The sequence below is a fragment of the Telmatherina bonti genome (genome assembly GCF_933228915.1).
Source record: "Telmatherina bonti genome assembly, chromosome: 13".
NCBI lineage: Eukaryota > Metazoa > Chordata > Actinopteri > Atheriniformes > Telmatherinidae > Telmatherina > Telmatherina bonti.
In genome coordinates, this window is record NC_136611.1 from 37,153,622 (window position 1) to 37,175,030 (window position 21,409).

Genomic DNA, 21,409 nt, shown 5'->3' on the forward strand with positions numbered 1-21,409 from the left:
ACTAAACACTACACTAAATACTGCACTAGAGATTAACTAAATACAACACAAAATACTGCGGTAAATAGTACACTGAATACTACACTAAATACTACACTGAATGCTACACTAAATACTAAACTAAATACTGCACTAAGAACTACAATAATACTACACTAAAAAAATGCACTAAATACTGCACTAAATACGACACTAAATACTACACTAAATACTACACTAAATACTGCACTAGAGATTAACTAAATACTAAACTGAATACTGCTCTAAATAGTACACTAAATACTGCACTAAATACTACATCAAATACTGCACTAAATGCTGAGCTAAATACTACACTAAATACTACATCAAATACTGCACTAAATACTACACTAAATACTGCACTAAATACTGCACTAAATACTACACTAAATACTGCACTAAATACTACATAAATACTGCACTAAATACTGCACTAAATGCTGAGCTAAATACTACACTAAATACTACATCAAATACTGCACTAAATACTACACTAAATACTGCACTAAATACTGCACTAAATACTACACTAAATACTGCACTAAATACTACATAAATACTACACTAAATACTGCACTAAATACTACATAAATACTGCACTAAATACTGCACTAAATACTGCACAATAGATTAAAAAAAAATACTGCACTAAATGCTGAGCTAAATACTACACTAAATACTACACAAATACTGCACTAAATACTACAGTAAATACTGCACTAAATACTGCACTAAATGCTGAGCTAAATACTACACTAAATACTACATCAAATACTGCACTAAATACTACACTAAAAAAATGCACTAAATACTGCACTACATAAGACACTAAATACTACACTAAATACTGCACTAGAGATTAACTAAATACTAAACTGAATACTGCTCTAAATACTGCTCTAAATACTGCACCAAATACTGCACTAAATGCTGAGCTAAATACTACACTAAATACTACATAAATACTGCACTAAATACTACAGTAAATACTGCACTAAATACTGCACTAAATGCTGAGCTAAATACTACACTAAATACTACATAAATACTGCACTAAATACTACAGTAAATACTGCACTAAATGCTGAGCTAAATACTACACTAAATACTACATCAAATACTGCACTAAATACTACACTAAATACTGCACTAAATACTGCACTAAATACTGAGCTAAATACTACACTAAATACTACATCAAATACTGCACTAAATGCTGAGCTAAATACTACACTAAATACTACATCAAATACTGCACTAAATACTACACTAAATACTGCACTAAATACTGCACTAAATGCTGAGCTAAATACTACACTAAATACTACATAAATACTGCACTAAATACTACAGTAAATACTGCACTAAATGCTGAGCTAAATACTACACTAAATACTACATCAAATACTGCACTAAATACTACACTAAATACTGCACTAAATACTGCACTAAATACTGAGCTAAATACTACACTAAATACTACATCAAATACTGCACTAAATGCTGAGCTAAATACTACACTAAATACTACATCAAATACTGCACTAAATACTACACTAAATACTGCACTAAATACTGCACTAAATACTACACTAAATACTGCACTAAATACTACATAAATACTGCACTAAATACTGCACTAAATGCTGAGCTAAATACTACACTAAATACTACATCAAATACTGCACTAAATACTACACTAAATACTGCACTAAATACTGCACTAAATACTACACTAAATACTGCACTAAATACTACATAAATACTACACTAAATACTGCACTAAATACTACATAAATACTGCACTAAATACTGCACAATAGATTAAAAAAAAAATACTGCACTAAATGCTGAGCTAAATACTACACTAAATACTACACAAATACTGCACTAAATACTACAGTAAATACTGCACTAAATACTGCACTAAATGCTGAGCTAAATACTACACTAAATACTACATCAAATACTGCACTAAATACTACACTAAAAAAATGCACTAAATACTGCACTAAATAAGACACTAAATACTACACTAAATACTGCACTAGAGATTAACTAAATACTAAACTGAATACTGCTCTAAATACTGCACTAAATACTGCACTAGCGATACACCAAATACTGCACTAAATGCTGAGCTAAATACTACACTAAATACTACATAAATACTGCACTAAATACTACAGTAAATACTGCACTAAATACTACACTAAATACTGCTCTAAATACTGCACTAAATGCTGAGCTAAATACTACACTAAATACTACATCAAATACTGCACTAAATACTACACTAAATACTGCACTAAATACTGCACTAAATACTGCACTAAATACTACATAAATACTGCACTAAATACTACACTAAATACTACATAAATACTGCACAATAGATTAAAAAAAAATACTGCACTGAATACGACACTAAATACTACACTAAATACTGCACTAAATACTGCACTAAATACTGCACCAAATACTGCACTAAATGCTGAGCTAAATACTACACTAAATACTACATAAATACTGCACTAAATACTACACTAAATACTGCACTAAATACTGCACTAAATACTGCACTAAATACTGCACTAAATACTACATAAATACTGCACTAAATACTGCACTAAATACTACACCAAATACTGCACTGAATACGACACTAAATACTACACTAAATACTACATAAATACTGCACTAAATACTACAGTAAATACTGCACTAAATACTGCACTAAATACTACATAAATACTGCACTAAATACTGCACTAAATACTACACCAAATACTGCACTGAATACGACACTAAATACTACACTAAATACTACATAAATACTGCACTAAATACTACAGTAAATACTGCTCTAAATACTGCACTAAATGCTGAGCTAAATACTACACTAAATACTACATCAAATACTGCACTAAATACTACACTAAATACTGCACTAAATACTGCACTAAATACTGCACTAAATACTGCACTAAATACTACATAAATACTGCACTAAATACTACACTAAATACTACATAAATACTGCACAATAGATAAAAAAAAAAATACTGCACTGAATACGACACTAAATACTACACTAAATACTACACTAAATACTGCACTAAATACTGCACTAAATACTGCACTAAATACTGCACCAAATACTGCACTAAATGCTGAGCTAAATACTACACTAAATACTACATCAAATACTGCACTAAATACTACACTAAATACTGCACTAAATACTGCACTAAATACTGCACTAAATACTACATAAATACTGCACTAAATACTACACTAAATACTACATAAATACTGCACAATAGATAAAAAAAAAATACTGCACTGAATACGACACTAAATACTACACTAAATACTACACTAAATACTGCACTAAATACTGCACTAAATACTGCACTAAATACTACACCAAATACTGCACTGAATACGACACTAAATACTACACTAAATACTACACAAAATACGGCACTAGAGATTAACTAAATACGACACAAAATACTGCGCTAAATAGTACACTGAATACTACACTAAATACTACACTGAATGCTACACTAAATACGACACTGAATACTGCACTAAATACTGCACTAAATACTACACTAAATACTACACTAAATACTGCACTAAATACTAGACTAAATACTACACTAAACACTACACTAAATACTGCACTAGAGATTAACTAAATACAACACAAAATACTGCGCTAAATAGTACACTAAATACTAAAGTAAATACTGCACTAAATACTAAACTGAATACCTCTACTAAGAACTACACTAAATACTACACTAAAAAATGCACTGAATACTGCACTAAATACGACACTAAATACTGCACTAAATACTGCACTAAATACTACACTAAATACTGCACTAAATACTACACCAAATACTGCACTGAATACGACACTAAATACTACATAAATACTGCACTAAATACTGCACTAAATACTGCACAATAGATTAAAAAAAAATACTGCACTAAATGCTGAGCTAAATACTACACTAAATACTACACAAATACTGCACTAAATACTACAGTAAATACTGCACTAAATACTACACTAAAAAAATGCACTAAATACTGCACTACATAAGACACTAAATACTACACTAAATACTGCACTAGAGATTAACTAAATACTAAACTGAATACTGCTCTAAATACTGCTCTAAATACTGCACCAAATACTGCACTAAATGCTGAGCTAAATACTACACTAAATACTACATAAATACTGCACTAAATACTACAGTAAATACTGCACTAAATACTGCACTAAATGCTGAGCTAAATACTACACTAAATACTACATAAATACTGCACTAAATACTACAGTAAATACTGCACTAAATGCTGAGCTAAATACTACACTAAATACTACATCAAATACTGCACTAAATACTACACTAAATACTGCACTAAATACTGCACTAAATACTGAGCTAAATACTACACTAAATACTACATCAAATACTGCACTAAATGCTGAGCTAAATACTACACTAAATACTACATCAAATACTGCACTAAATACTACACTAAATACTGCACTAAATACTGCACTAAATGCTGAGCTAAATACTACACTAAATACTACATAAATACTGCACTAAATACTACAGTAAATACTGCACTAAATGCTGAGCTAAATACTACACTAAATACTACATCAAATACTGCACTAAATACTACACTAAATACTGCACTAAATACTGCACTAAATACTGAGCTAAATACTACACTAAATACTACATCAAATACTGCACTAAATGCTGAGCTAAATACTACACTAAATACTACATCAAATACTGCACTAAATACTACACTAAATACTGCACTAAATACTGCACTAAATACTACACTAAATACTGCACTAAATACTACATAAATACTGCACTAAATACTGCACTAAATGCTGAGCTAAATACTACACTAAATACTACATCAAATACTGCACTAAATACTACACTAAATACTGCACTAAATACTGCACTAAATACTACACTAAATACTGCACTAAATACTACATAAATACTACACTAAATACTGCACTAAATACTACATAAATACTGCACTAAATACTGCACAATAGATTAAAAAAAAATACTGCACTAAATGCTGAGCTAAATACTACACTAAATACTACACAAATACTGCACTAAATACTACAGTAAATACTGCACTAAATACTGCACTAAATGCTGAGCTAAATACTACACTAAATACTACATCAAATACTGCACTAAATACTACACTAAAAAAATGCACTAAATACTGCACTAAATAAGACACTAAATACTACACTAAATACTGCACTAGAGATTAACTAAATACTAAACTGAATACTGCTCTAAATACTGCACTAAATACTGCACTAGCGATACACCAAATACTGCACTAAATGCTGAGCTAAATACTACACTAAATACTACATAAATACTGCACTAAATACTACAGTAAATACTGCACTAAATACTACACTAAATACTGCTCTAAATACTGCACTAAATGCTGAGCTAAATACTACACTAAATACTACATCAAATACTGCACTAAATACTACACTAAATACTGCACTAAATACTGCACTAAATACTGCACTAAATACTGCACTAAATACTACATAAATACTGCACTAAATACTACACTAAATACTACATAAATACTGCACAATAGATTAAAAAAAAAATACTGCACTGAATACGACACTAAATACTACACTAAATACTGCACTAAATACTGCACTAAATACTGCACCAAATACTGCACTAAATGCTGAGCTAAATACTACACTAAATACTACATAAATACTGCACTAAATACTACACTAAATACTGCACTAAATACTGCACTAAATACTGCACTAAATACTGCACTAAATACTACATAAATACTGCACTAAATACTGCACTAAATACTACACCAAATACTGCACTGAATACGACACTAAATACTACACTAAATACTACATAAATACTGCACTAAATACTACAGTAAATACTGCACTAAATACTGCACTAAATACTACATAAATACTGCACTAAATACTGCACTAAATACTACACCAAATACTGCACTGAATACGACACTAAATACTACACTAAATACTACATAAATACTGCACTAAATACTACAGTAAATACTGCTCTAAATACTGCACTAAATGCTGAGCTAAATACTACACTAAATACTACATCAAATACTGCACTAAATACTACACTAAATACTGCACTAAATACTGCACTAAATACTGCACTAAATACTACATAAATACTGCACTAAATACTACACTAAATACTACATAAATACTGCACAATAGATAAAAAAAAAAATACTGCACTGAATACGACACTAAATACTACACTAAATACTACACTAAATACTGCACTAAATACTGCACTAAATACTGCACTAAATACTGCACCAAATACTGCACTAAATGCTGAGCTAAATACTACACTAAATACTACATCAAATACTGCACTAAATACTACACTAAATACTGCACTAAATACTGCACTAAATACTGCACTAAATACTACATAAATACTGCACTAAATACTACACTAAATACTACATAAATACTACATAAATACTGCACAATAGATAAAAAAAAAATACTGCACTGAATACGACACTAAATACTACACTAAATACTACACTAAATACTGCACTAAATACTGCACTAAATACTACACCAAATACTGCACTGAATACGACACTAAATACTACACTAAATACTACACAAAATACGGCACTAGAGATTAACTAAATACGACACAAAATACTGCGCTAAATAGTACACTGAATACTACACTAAATACTACACTGAATGCTACACTAAATACGACACTGAATACTGCACTAAATACTGCACTAAATACTACACTAAATACTACACTAAATACTGCACTAAATACTAGACTAAATACTACACTAAACACTACACTAAATACTGCACTAGAGATTAACTAAATACAACACAAAATACTGCGCTAAATAGTACACTAAATACTAAAGTAAATACTGCACTAAATACTAAACTGAATACCTCTACTAAGAACTACACTAAATACTACACTAAAAAATGCACTGAATACTGCACTAAATACGACACTAAATACTACACAAAATACTGCACTAAATACTACATAAATACTGCACTAAATACTACACCAAATACTGCACTGAATACGACACTAAATACTACACTAAATACTGCACTAGAGATTAACTAAATACTAAACTGAATACTGCTCTAAATACTGCACTAAATACTGCTCTAAATACTGCACTAAATACTGCACTAAATATTGCACAAAATACTACACTAAATACTGCACTAGAGATAGACTAAATACTGCACTAAGTACTACATTAATACGACACTAAATACTGCACTAAATACTGCACTAAATACTACAAAAAATACTGCACAACAGATATAACAAATACTGCACTAAATACTGCACTAAATACACCAAATACTGCATCAAATACTGCACTAAATACTGCACTAGAGATTAACTAAATACAACACTAAATACTGCTCTAAATACTACATAAAATACTGCACTAAATACTACACTAAATACTGCACTAGAGATAGACTAAATACTGCACTAAATACTGCACTAAATACTACAAAAAATACTGCACAACAGATATAACAAATACTGCACTAAATACTGCACTAGAGATTAACTAAATACAACACTAAATACTGCTCTAAATACTACATAAAATACTGCACTAAATACTACACTAAATACTGCACTAGAGATAGACTAAATACTGCACTAAATACTGCATGGAATACTGCACTAAATACTGCACCAAATACTGCACTAAATGCTGAGCTAAATACTACACTAAATACTACATAAATACTGCACTAAATACTACAGTAAATACTGCACTAAATACTGCACTAAATGCTGAGCTAAATACTACACTAAATACTACATCAAATACTGCACTAAATACTACACTAAATACTGCTCTAAATACTGCACTAAATGCTGAGCTAAATACTACACTAAATACTACATCAAATACTGCACTAAATACTGCACTAAATACTACACTAAATACTGCACTAAATACTGCACTAAATACTGCACTAAATACTACACTAAATACTACACTAAATACTGCACTAAATACTACATAAATACTGCACTAAATACTGCACTAAATACTACACCAAATACTGCACTGAATACGACACTAAATACTACACTAAATACTACACTAAATACGGCACTAGAGATTAACTAAATACAACACAAAATACTGCGCTAAATAGTACACTGAATACTACACTAAATACTACACTGAATGCTACACTAAATACGACACTGAATACTGCACTAAATACTGCACTAAATACTACACCAAATACTGCACTGAATACTACACTAAATACTACACTGAATGCTACACTAAATACGACACTGAATACTGCACTAAATACTAGACTAAATACTAGACTAAACACTACACTAAATACGGCACTAGAGATTAACTAAATACAACACAAAATACTGCGCTAAATAGTACACTAAATACTAAAGTAAATACTGCACTAAATACTAAACTGAATACCTCTACTAAGAACTACACTAAATACTGCACTAGAGATTAACTAAATACTAAACTGAATACTGCTCTAAATACTGCACTAAATACTGCACTAAATACTGCACTAGAGATTAACTAAATACTAAACTGAATACTGCTCTAAATACTGCTCTAAATACTGCACTAAATACTGCACTAAATACTGCACTAAATACTGCACTAAATACTGCACTAAATACTGCACTAAATACTGCACGAAATACTGCACTAAATACTGCACTAAATACTACACTAAATACTACACCAAATACTACACCAAATACTACACCAAATACTGCACTAAATACTGCACTAAATACTGCTCTAAATACTACACTAAATACTGCACTAAATACTACACTAAATACTGCACTAAATACTACACTAAATACTGCACTAAGTACTACATTAATACGACACTAAATACTGCACTAAATACTGCACTAAATATAGCACTATATAATGCACTAAATACTAGACTAAATACTGCACTAAATACTACAAAAAATACTGCACAACAGATATAACAAATACTACACTAAAAAAATGCACTAAATACTACACTAAATACGACACTAAATACTACACTGAATACGACACTAAATACTACACTAAATACTGCACTAAATACTGCACTAGAGATTAACTAAATACAACACTAAATACTGCTCTAAATACTACATAAAATACTGCACTAAATACTACACTAAATACTGCACTAGAGATAGACTAAATACTGCACTAAATACTGCATGGAATACTGCACTAAATACTAGACTAAATACTGCACTAAATACTACACTAAATACTACACCAAATACTGCACTAAATACTACACTAAATACTGCACAAGAGATAAAAAAAAATACTGCACTAAATACTGCACTAAATGCTGTGCTAAATACTACACCAAATACTGCAATGAAAACGACACTAAATACTGCACTAGGGATTAACTAAATACTAAACTGAATACTGCTCTAAATACTGCATTAAATACTGCACTAAATACTACACTGAATACTACACTAAATACTGCACTAAAGATTAACTAAATACAACACTAAATACTGCTCTAAATAGTACACTAAATACTGCGCTAAATACTACACCAAATACTGCACTAAATACTACACTAAATACTGCACTAAATACTACACTAAATGCTGCACTAAATACTCCACTAATTACTCCACTAAATACTGCACTAGAGATACGCTAAATACTACACTAAATCCTGTGCTAAATACTACACTACATACTGCACTAAATACCACACCAAATACTGCACTAAATGCTGTGCTAAATACTACACCACATACTGCACTAAATACTACACTAAATACTACACTAAATACTGTGCTAAATACTACACTAAATACTACACTGAATACTACACTAAATACTACACTGAATACTACACTGAATACTACACTAAATACTACGCTAAATACTGCGCTAAATACTGCGCTAAATACTACACTAAATACTGCACTAAATACTACACTAAATACTACACTAAATACTGCACTAAATACTGCGCTAAATACTGCGCTAAATACTGCACTAAATACTACACTAAATACTACACTGAATACTGCAATAAATACTACACTAAATACTACACTAAATACTGCACTAAATACACCAAATACTGCAATAAATACGGCACAAAATACTACACTAAATACTACACCAAATACTGCAACAAATACTGCACTAAATACTGCGCTAAATACTGCGCTAAATACTGCGCTAAATACTGCACTAAATACTGCACTAAATACTGCACTAAATACTGCACTAAATACTGCACTAAATACTGCACTAAATACTACACTAAATACTGCGCTAAATACTACACTAGAGATATACTAAATACTGCACTAAATACTACTCTAAATACTGCACTAGAAATACACTGAATACTACACTAAATACTACACTAAATACTACACTAGAGATACGCCAAACACTACATTAAATACTACACTAAATACTGCACTAAATACTGCACTACATACAGCCCTCAATTCTACACTAAATACTACACTAGAGATAAGCCAAATACTGCACTAAATACTACAGGAAATACTACACTGAATACTACACTGAATACTACAGTGAATACTACACTCAATATTACAGTGAATACTACACTGAATACTACATTCAATACCACAGTGAATACTACACTGAATACTATACTGAATTCTACATTGAATACTACACTGTATACTACACTGAATACTACACTGTATACTACACTGAATACTTCACTGAATACTACACTGATTTCTACATTGAATACTACAGTGAATACTACAGTGAATACTTCAGTGAATACTACACTGAATACTACACTGAATACTGCCGTGAATACTACAGTGAATACTACACTGATTTCTACATTGAATTCTACAGTGAATACTACAGTGAATACTTCAGTGAATACTACACTGAATACTACACTGAATACTACAGTGAATACTGCAGTGAATACTACACTGAATACTGCAGTGAATACTACACTGAATACTACACTGAATACTACACTGAATACTACACTGAATACTACAGTGAATACTACCGTGAATACTACCGTGAATACTACCGTGAATATTACAGTGAATACTACAGTGAATACTACACTGAATACTACACTGAATACCACAGTGAATACTACACTGAATATTACAGTGAATACTTCAGTGAATACTACAGTGAATACTACAGTGAATACTACACTGAATACTACAGTGAATACTGCAGTGAATACTACAGTGAATACTACTCTGAATACTACAGTGAATACTACACTAAATACCACACTAAGTACTACACTCAATACTACACTGAATACTACAGTGAATACTACACTGAAAACTACACTCAATACTACACTGAATACTACAGTGAATACTACACTGAAAACTACAGTGAATACTACACTGAATATTACAGTGAATACTACAGTGAATACTACAGTGAATACTTCAGTGAATACTACAGTGAATACCACACTAAATACTACACTCAATACTACAGTGAATACTACAGTGAATACTGCAGTGAATACTGCAGTGAATACTGCAGTGAATACTACAGTGAATACTACAGTGAATTCTACTCTGAATACTACAGTGAATACTACACTGAATACTACACTGAATACTACACTGAATTCTACTCTGAATACTACAGTGAATACTACACTAAATACCACACTAAATACTACACTCAATACTACACTGAATACTACACTAAATATTACAGTGAATACTACAGTGAACACTACAGTGAATACTACACTGAATACTACAGTGAATATTACAGTGAATACTACTGTGAATACTACAGTGAATACTACAGTGAATACTACAGTGAATACTACAGTGAATATTACAGTGAATACTACAGTGAATACTACAGTGAATATTACAGTGAATATTACAGTGAATACTACAGTGAATATTACAGTGAATACTACAGTGAATACTACACTGAATATTACAGTGAATACTACACTGAATACTACACTGAATATTACAGTGAATACTACAGTGAATACTACACTGAATATTACAGTGAATACTACACTGAATATTACAGTGAATACTACCGTGAATACTACAGTGAATACTACAGTGAATACTTCAGTGAATACTACAGTGAATATTACAGTGAATACTACAGTGAATATTACAGTGAATACTACAGTGAATACTACAGTGAATACTACACTGAATATTACAGTGAATATTACAGTGAATACTACAGTGAATATTTCAGTGAATACTACAGTGAATATTACAGTGAATACTACAGTGAATACTACAGTGAATACTACACTGAATATTACAGTGAATACTACAGTGAATACTACAGTGAATACTACACGGCTTACCGGGCTTTTTCCAAACTGTGGTTAAAAACGAAGGAACTTGCTCATGTACATGTATTTCATGTGACCTTGGTGTCTGGAGTATTAAATGTATTAAATTATTAAGTATTAAATAAATCACTAAATGACCAGTAAATGACCTATAAATGACCAGGAGGATATGGGTTTGGTCGATTTAATGATCTTCCTACAGTAGTGGAGGAAGAAAAGCTTGAGATACCTTTAATCTTGCCAAAGACGCTCTTCTCCACCTCCTCTCCGCGTCTCTTCTTCATGCTGTTCACAAACTCCGTTACCATGGCTCTCTGGAAAATCAGGATCTTCACACTGGAGACAGACTTCTGCTGCTTCTTCCTCACAAAGTCCACAACCGCTTCAACCATGGCATCGGCCACTGCAGACGGGCTGGCCCCTCCCTGACCTAAAGGATGGATGGGGAGCAGTGGTCATGATGTTTATGATGGTGACAGACATGATGATGATGATGATGATGAAGATTATGCAAAAGATCCTTTTTGCCAATACTCCATCCATCCATCCATCCATCTTCTGCCGCTTATCCGGGGTCGGGTCGCGGGGGCAGCAGCCTAAGCAGGGAAGCCCAGACTTCCCTCTCCCCAGCCACATTTACCAACTCTGCGGGGGGATCCCGAGGCGTTCCCAGGCCAGCCGAGAGATGTAATCCCTCCAGCGTGTCCTGGGTCTTCCCCGGGGTCTCCTCCCAGAAGGACGTGCCTGGAACACCTCACCAGGGAGGTCCAGGAGGCATCCTGACCAGATGCCCGAGCCACCTCAACTGGTTCCTCTCGATGCGAAGGAGCAGCGGCTCTACTCTGAGCCCCTCCCGGATGACCGAGCTCCTCACCCTATCTCTAAGGGAGAGCCCGGCCACCCTGCGGAGGAAACCCATTTCAGCCGCCTGTATACGAGATCTCGTTCTTTCGGTCACGACCCACAGCTCATGACCATAGGTGAGGGTAGGAACGTAGATCGACTGATAAATCGAGAGCTTCGCCTTCTGGCTCAGCTCCTTCTTCACCACGACAGACCGGCGCAGAGCCCGCATTACTGCAGACGCCGCACCAATCCGTCTGTCCATCTCGCGCTCCATCCTTCCCTCACTCGTGAACAAGACCCCGAAATATTTAAACTCCTCCACTTGAGGCAGGACCTGACTCCCGACCCGGAGAGGGCAATCCACCCTATTCCAGCTGAGGACCATGGTCTCAGATTTTGAGGTGCTGATTCTCATCCCAGCCGCTTCACACTCGGCCACGAATCGCTCAAGCGAGAGCTGGAGATCACGACCAGACGAAGCCAACAGGACCACGTCATCCGCAAAAAGCAGGGACCCAATCCTGAGGCCACCAAGCCGGATCCCCTCAACACCTCGGCTGCACCTAGAAATTCTGTCCATATAAGTTATGAACAGAATCGGTGATAAAGGGCAGCCTTGGTGGAGTCCAACCCTCACCGGAAACGAATCCGACTTACTACCGGCAATGCGGACCAAGCTCTGACACCTGTCGTACAGGGACCAGGCAGCTCATACAAGGGGGTCCGGTACCCCATACTCCCGGAGTACCCCCCACAGGAGTCCCCGGGGGACACGGTCGAATGCCTTCTCCAGGTCCACAAAGCACATGTAGACTGGTTGGGCAAACTCCCATGCCCCCTCCAGGACCCCAGAGAGGGTATAGAGCTGGTCCACTGTTCCGCGACCAGGACGAAAACCACACTGCTCCTCCTCAATCCGGGATTCGACTATCCGGCGGACCCTCCTCTCCAGGACCCCTGAATAGACCTTACCAGGGAGGCTGAGGAGTGTGATTCCCCTGTAATTGGAACACACCCTCCGGTCCCCCTTCTTAAAAAGGGGGACCACCACCCCAGTCTGCCAATCCAGCGGTACTGCCCCCGATGTCCACACGATGCTGCAGAGGCGTGTCAGCCAGGACAGCCCCATAGCATCCAGAGCCTTAAGGAACTCCGGGCGGATCTCATCCACCCCCGGGGCCTTGCCGCCAAGGAGCTTTTTGACCACCTCAGCGACTTCAGCCCCAGAGATAGGAGAGTCCACCCCTGAGTCCACCAGCTCTGCTCCCTCATGGGAAGACGTGTTGGTAGGATTGAGGAGGTCTTCGAAGTATTCCCTCCACCGACCCACAACGTCCCGAGTTGAGGTCAGCAGCTCCCCACCTCCACTGTACACAGTATTGATGGAGCACTGCTTCCCCCTCCTGAGCCGCCGGATGGTGGACCAGAATCTCCTCGAAGTCGTCCGGAAGTCTTTCTCCATGGCCTCGCCGAACTCCTCCCATGCCCGAGTTTTTGCCTCGGCAACAGCCGAAGCCGCATGCCGCTTAGCCCGTCGGTACCCATCAGCTGCCTCCAGAGTCCCACAGGCCAAGAAGGCTCGATAGGACTCCTTCTTCAGCTTGACGGCATCCCTCACTGCTGGTGTCCACCAACGAGTCCTGGGATTACCGCCACGACAGGCACCAACAACCTTGCAGCCACAGCTCCGGCTGGCCGCCTCAGCAATAGAGGCACGGAACACAGCCCATTCGGACTCAATGTCCCCCGCCTCACTCGGGACATGGTTGAAGCTCTGCTGAAGGTGGGAGTTGAAGCTCGCTCTGACAGGGGACTCAGCCAGACATTCCCAGCAGACCCTCACAACACGTTTGGGCCTGCCAGCTCTGACCGGCTTCCTCCCCCACCATCTGAGCCAACTCACCACCAGGTGGTGATCAGTTGAAGCTCCGCCCCCCTCTTCACCCGAGTGTCCAAGACATGTGGCCGCAGGTCCGACGATACGACTACAAAGTCGATCATTGAACTGCGGCCCAGGGAATCCTGATGCCAGGTGTACATATGGACACTCTTATGTTGGAACATGGTGTTCGTTATAGACAATCCATGACGAGCACAGAAGTCCAATAACAAAACACCATTTGGGTTCAGAGGGGGGGGACCATGCCTCCCAATCACTCCCCTCCAGGTCTCACTGTCATTGCCCACGTGAGCATTGAAGTCCCCCAGCAGAACAATGGAGTGGCCAGAAGGAGCACCCTCCAGCACTCCCTCCAAGGACCCCAGAAAGGGTGGGTACTCTGAACTGCTGTTCGGTGCATAAGCACAGACAACAGTCAGAACCCGTCCCCCCACCCGGAGGCGGAGGGAAACTCCCCTTTCATCCACCGGGGTAAACCCCAACGTGCAGGCACCAAGCTGGGGGCTGATGAGAATGCCCACACCTGCTCGGCGCCTCTCACCATGAGCAACTCCAGAGTGGAAGAAGGTCCAGCCCCTCTCGAGGGTACTGGTTCCAGAGCCCTAGCCATGCGTCGAGGTGAGTCCAACTATATCTAGTCGGAACCGCTCAACCTCGCGCACAAGCTCAGGCTCCTTCCCCACCAGAGAGGTGACGTTCCACGTCCCCAGAGCCAGCTTCTGCAGCCGGGGATCGGACCGCCAGGGTCCCCGCCTCTTGCTGCCGCCCAGCTCACATTGCACCCGACCCCTACGGCTCCTCCCGCAGATGGTGAGCCCACGGGAGGTGGGGCCCATGTAACCCTTTCGGGCTGAGCCCGACCGGGCCCCATGGGCGAAGGCCCGGCCACCAGACGCTCGCTCTCGTACCCCGCCTCCAGGCCTGGCTCCAGAGGGGGGTCCCGGTAACCCGCGTCCGGGCAAGGGAACATTCATGCCCAGGTTGGTCGTCATCATAGGGGTGTATGAGCCGTGCTTGGTCTGGTCCCTCCCCTAGACACCTGTTTGCCATGGGTGACCCTACCAGGGGCATAAAGCCCCCGACAACATAGCTGCTAGGATCTTCGGGACGCACAAACCCCTCCACCACGATAAGGTGACGGCTCAGGGAGAGGCTTTTTGCCAATACTGTGTGTTTTATTTGAGGTGTGTTTGAAGCTGCTGCAAACGGCAGCCTGTCAGTCATGTGACTATTCAGACATAAAGTTAGTTAAATTTCATGTCGGATCTTTCAGACAGATTTTTATATTTTAACTTTTTTCATTCAGTCTTTGTGAGCATTGTAATCCGAGTGAAACGGAAAGGATTTAACTGAAGCGAATCAGTCATTCTGAATTAAAAAAAGGAATTTAAAGGAGGAGTGATGAGAAAATTCATGAAAGGATAAAAAAAAGAGACATTTTCAGACATATTTACAGGTAAAACAGCAGTGATGTTGGTGCATAAAGATTTGTTTGTACCTGTTCCCAGAGCTGGGAAGGCAACAGAGGTGAAGTTGTTGTCCTCACAGATCTTCAGCACAGCATAAACCATCTCTTTAATTTTGGCAGGCTCGCTCCGGCCGACGATGTGGATGATGTTCCGGCAGGGCAGCTGACCAGCGGAGGTCATGATCATTGCACGAGGCTGGTAGCCTGGAGAATTCACTGCAGAAAGAAACACATTTAGAACACTCTACGAGGACTTTAATCTTTGATTTTACAGTGTGGTGACGAACAAGTGAAGCTACTGTTGAAGTTAATGACAATGATGACACGGATCTGCAGGTGTGAAGGACTCACTTAGCATTACGGCTAAAACGAGCAACTTCCTGTCAGAGTGATGCAGAAAAACTCGTCCATACATCTGTTACTTCCACATTAAAATACTGCAATTCTTTATGATTGTTCTGTCCCAAAAACACCCTGAAAAGGTTCTATCTGATCCAAAATGCTGCTGCTGATGAGAATTATCATCACAGATCATATTCTTCCGTTTATTTTTCTCTTCATTGGCTTCCTGTTAAATCCAGAATCCTTTTTTTTTTTTTTGCTTCCTGCTCTTGGAGAGGACGGATGCTTCTTCTCTCCCTCCCGTTCCCACTCTGACCTGCTGCTTCTTTGTATTGTCATCTATCTATCTGAGCCTCTTGCTCCATTTCCCTCCAAATTTAAATCATGGATCTGGTCAGCTGGTCTCTCCATGCAGCTCATCAAATCTTTTTTCCCCAAAGAATGGGCTATGGGGAGCCCGCAGGTCCCGAGGGAATGCATGCTGCTGGATACGTGATGAAGGTCGTGTGCCTGCTGCTTCTTTCTGTGGAGGATTTCCACACATTCGCAAATTTTGGAAGATCTGTGATGGACTACGCCAAGCAACTAGCACTCGAACTCATGCGTGACAACACTGGAGCTGGTCATGGTTCTGGAGCTCATCCGTAGGTGGGAAACATCTTGGAGAAGCTGTTGCTCAGTTTTGGTGGAAACTGACCCCCGATTCAGCTGTTTCAGAGTCCGACAGAGACCACTAAGGACTCAAAGCTGAGCCAAACGAAGCTTAGCTTGACCCAAAACAAAGCTGTTATCTGGATCTGGCTCCCTGACTGGCCTTGGGCAGGCTGGTTATCACGTCTCCTGGAATGTAATGCTGTCTGACGCTCAGCCCCCCTCCTAACCTCCCTCCCTTTCTCAGGCCTGTGAAACTTAAACTGAACTCAGCTCTCAAGGCCGCATTTACATCAGGTGGCCCAGATGAACTGGGGAAAGTTCACAGACTCACTCACTGAACACACACACACACACACACACACACACACACACACACACACACACACACACACACACACACACACACACTGTTACAGACACACTCTTCTAATTTTCACCACCTTCTCCAGACCTCGCCCCTCCCTCCACTCATGGACGGCGAGTTGGATGGGCGTGCTGCTTGGCCGGCTGCGACCTCACTGGCTGTCTGGGAGACCCCCCCCCTCCCATATTGTGTTGTCTATTGTCTGAATTGGGCTTATGCTTAGAGATGTGTTTTTTGTTTTTTTCTTTATCCTTCCCCTTTAGGTGTGTTTTTTTTCAACACCCACCCATCCTTCCTCATGTCATGTTTCCTCATTTATAAGGCAGCGCCGGTGAAACTGGCTGCAGGGCCGAAGTTCAGTGTCGTTCCGTAAACTTGTCAAATGTAAATGTCTGTATGTCCAACCTTGGATGAGCTGGCTACAACCTTGAATTTCCCCTCGGGGATATATAAAGTATCTTTGATTGATTTGATTGATCTTAGATGATGCAAAAATCTGCAGATTTTCTCAGATAATTGTAGGTTTCCTTGTGGTTCCTAGAATGGGAAGCAGAACTTTTGTTTAACAAAACCAGCTCCTGATTTGGGTTTCAGAGGCAGTCCCCTCATCCCATAGTTAGCGGTGGCTAGCCATCCCTTAGTTATGCTGTCATTGGCTTAAAACACCTGGGGGATGTCTCATGACGCATTTCATTCCCGTCTTAATCCCCTGCTCTTCATTTGTATAATATATGACAGAATTTTGGCAGAATTAGGGTCCGAGCTTTACGAAGTATAGACCGGGCCCTAAAGTTCTCCAGATGTTTTTTCTTCTCGCTACAACTCGCTCAAATGTGACCCCCGTAGCCCGCATGAACTGTTGTGAAACTTGGAACACACCACAAGCCTGCAGAGAATAGTGATAATCTGTGGTCCGCATACACTTCAATGCAAAAATGGCTCTACAGCGCCCCAGAATATCCCTCATAAAATGGGGTCTCTAAAGTCTACATGAAGCTCGGACCTGATGGATGCTGCTTGCAACTTTAATTAACTTTTATTTTTACCTTCTCTCTCAGATGGTTTCTCTGGCTAACAGCTAGTTGATCTCTCTCCCTGTCAGGGCCGGATTAAAAGTCCACAGGCCCCTGGGCCCAGAGTGTTCCAGGGGCCCCCTTCCCCACGCCAACATTGTGAAAATTGTGAATTATACTCTATGAAACGACATTTCTAACATCTCTCAGCCAGTTGTACCAATAGCAACACACTAGACACTGTGGGGTAATTATCTGGCTTTTATGTATATTTTGTTTCATGTCCAAACTGCTCATACATGCCCTACATGGGCCCCAAGTGGGCGTTGGCCCCTGGGCCTGGGTCATAGACTGTATATAAAGAGATGGACATAGTCTCTGTGACGTCACCCGTAGGTTTCTGAAGTGGGCGGTTCCTACCGTCGCCATGTTGGCAGCGCCATGCGCGTCGTCTCGCCCGGAAAATACAAATATGGGCAAAGAGGTGGAGCTGAGAGGGAGTCGTGAGTGGATGATTGACATTGAGCGAACTCCGAGCTTTCTGTAGCTAAGAGCTAACCGAGCTAACCCCGAGATAACAGGAGCTAATCAGCTAACGGAGGTAAGGGGCTAAAGCTAAGTCACGTTGTTAACCGGCTAAAAACCGCGGCTGTTCTACGTTCTTCTGACTTGAAGCGGGAGATCGGGTACCTGTCAATCAAAGGGACACGCCCCTAAACATGCCGAACTTCGAGATTAAATTACTTTTAAACGGGCGAGTTAGAAAAAAATCCACTCCCCCCACAGTTGTCATGAAGGTAAACCTGACCTATTAAACCTAAAATGGATTTTTGAACCAGGTTGTAAACATGTTTATTCCTGCTATAAACATGTTTATTTCTGCTGTAAACATGTTTATTTCTGCTGTAAACATGTTTATTCCTGCTGTAAACATGTTTATTCCTGCTGTAAACATGTTTATTTCTGCTGTAAACATGTTTATTCCTGCTGTAAACATGTTTATTTCTGCCGTAAACATGTTTATGTCTGCTGTAAACATGTTTATTCCTGCTGTAAACATGTTTATTTCTGCTGTAAACATGTTTATTTCTGCTGTAAACATGTTTATTCCTGCTGTAAACATGTTTATTTCTGCTGTAAACATGTTTATTCCTGCTGTAAACATGTTTATTTCTGCCGTAAACATGTTTATGTCTGCTGTAAACATGTTTATTCCTGCTGTAAACATGTTTATTTCTGCTGTAAACATGTTTATTTCTGCTGTAAACATGTTTATTCCTGCTGTAAACATGTTTATTTCTGCTGTAAACATGTTTATGTCTGCTGTAAACATGTTTATTCCTGCTGTAAACATGTTTATTTCTGCTGTAAACATGTTTATTCCTGCTGTAAACATGTTTATTTCTGCTGTAAACATGTTTATTCCTGCTGTAAACATGTTTATTCCTGCTGTAAACATGTTTATTTCTGCTGTAAACATGTTTATTCCTGCTGTAAACATGTTTATTTCTGCTGTAAACATGTTTATTCCTGCTGTAAACATGTTTATTCCTGCTGTAATCATGTTTATTTCTGCTGTAATCATGTTTATTTCTGCTGTGAAGTTGGTCTTTTTAACATGGGAGTCTATGGGGATTTGCTCTGTTTTGCAGCCCCTAGTGGATGAAGGGGGAACTGCAGTTTTATGCACTTCCGCATCGGCTTCACTTTTAACCGCCGGAGGTTGCCGCTTGGCCTGAGCCCATAATGCCCATTGGTTAATCCGGCCTTGCTCCCTGTCCACGTCCAGTTCTCTAAACTGGGTTCTGCTGGAGGTTTTTCATCCTTGTAGCCTGTTGGCCAGTGCATCTCAGGATGGGGGACTGAATCAGAGTCAAGTTTCCTTAGCCAGACTGTTGTTTATTATGGAATAGTGTGTGTAAATACTGGATCCCAGTGCTTGAACATGTTTTTCTGTAAAGTGCTCTGAGATGACTTGTGAGTTTACACTCTACAAATAAACCTGAACTAAACTGAATTACAAAAAAAAGTCCAGAGGTAGTTTTCTAAACCACATTTTAAAGTCAATGTAAAAGTATTAAAATGTTGTTGTGATTTATCAGTTGGTATTTTCCTTTATAGACCCATGGAACAAAGGCAGTGATACAGAAGTATAATCCATATGTTTCCCCTACAAGTGTTTAAAAGTAAATTACCTGAATTAATGTGAAAACAATCAGCGATTTTCAGTGGTATAGTGAGAATTTTAAATGTTTGA

At 38.4% G+C, this 21,409-nt stretch overlaps 1 protein-coding gene across 2 annotated transcripts in view; it reads right to left on the bottom strand.

Annotated features, from left to right (window-relative positions):
• LOC306764226 (protein mono-ADP-ribosyltransferase PARP14-like) overlaps positions 1 to 21,409 on the bottom strand; it is a 53,118-nt gene that overhangs the window by 12,374 nt on the left and 19,335 nt on the right. For both annotated transcript variants that reach the window (XM_079251302.1, XM_079251301.1), the window contains 2 exons: positions 16,810 to 16,995; positions 12,795 to 12,995 (listed from right to left, as the gene is read on the bottom strand). In XM_079251302.1, the coding sequence (XP_079107428.1) occupies positions 12,795 to 12,995; positions 16,810 to 16,995 (387 nt within the window). The remainder of the gene's footprint in view (positions 1 to 12,794; positions 12,996 to 16,809; positions 16,996 to 21,409) is intronic.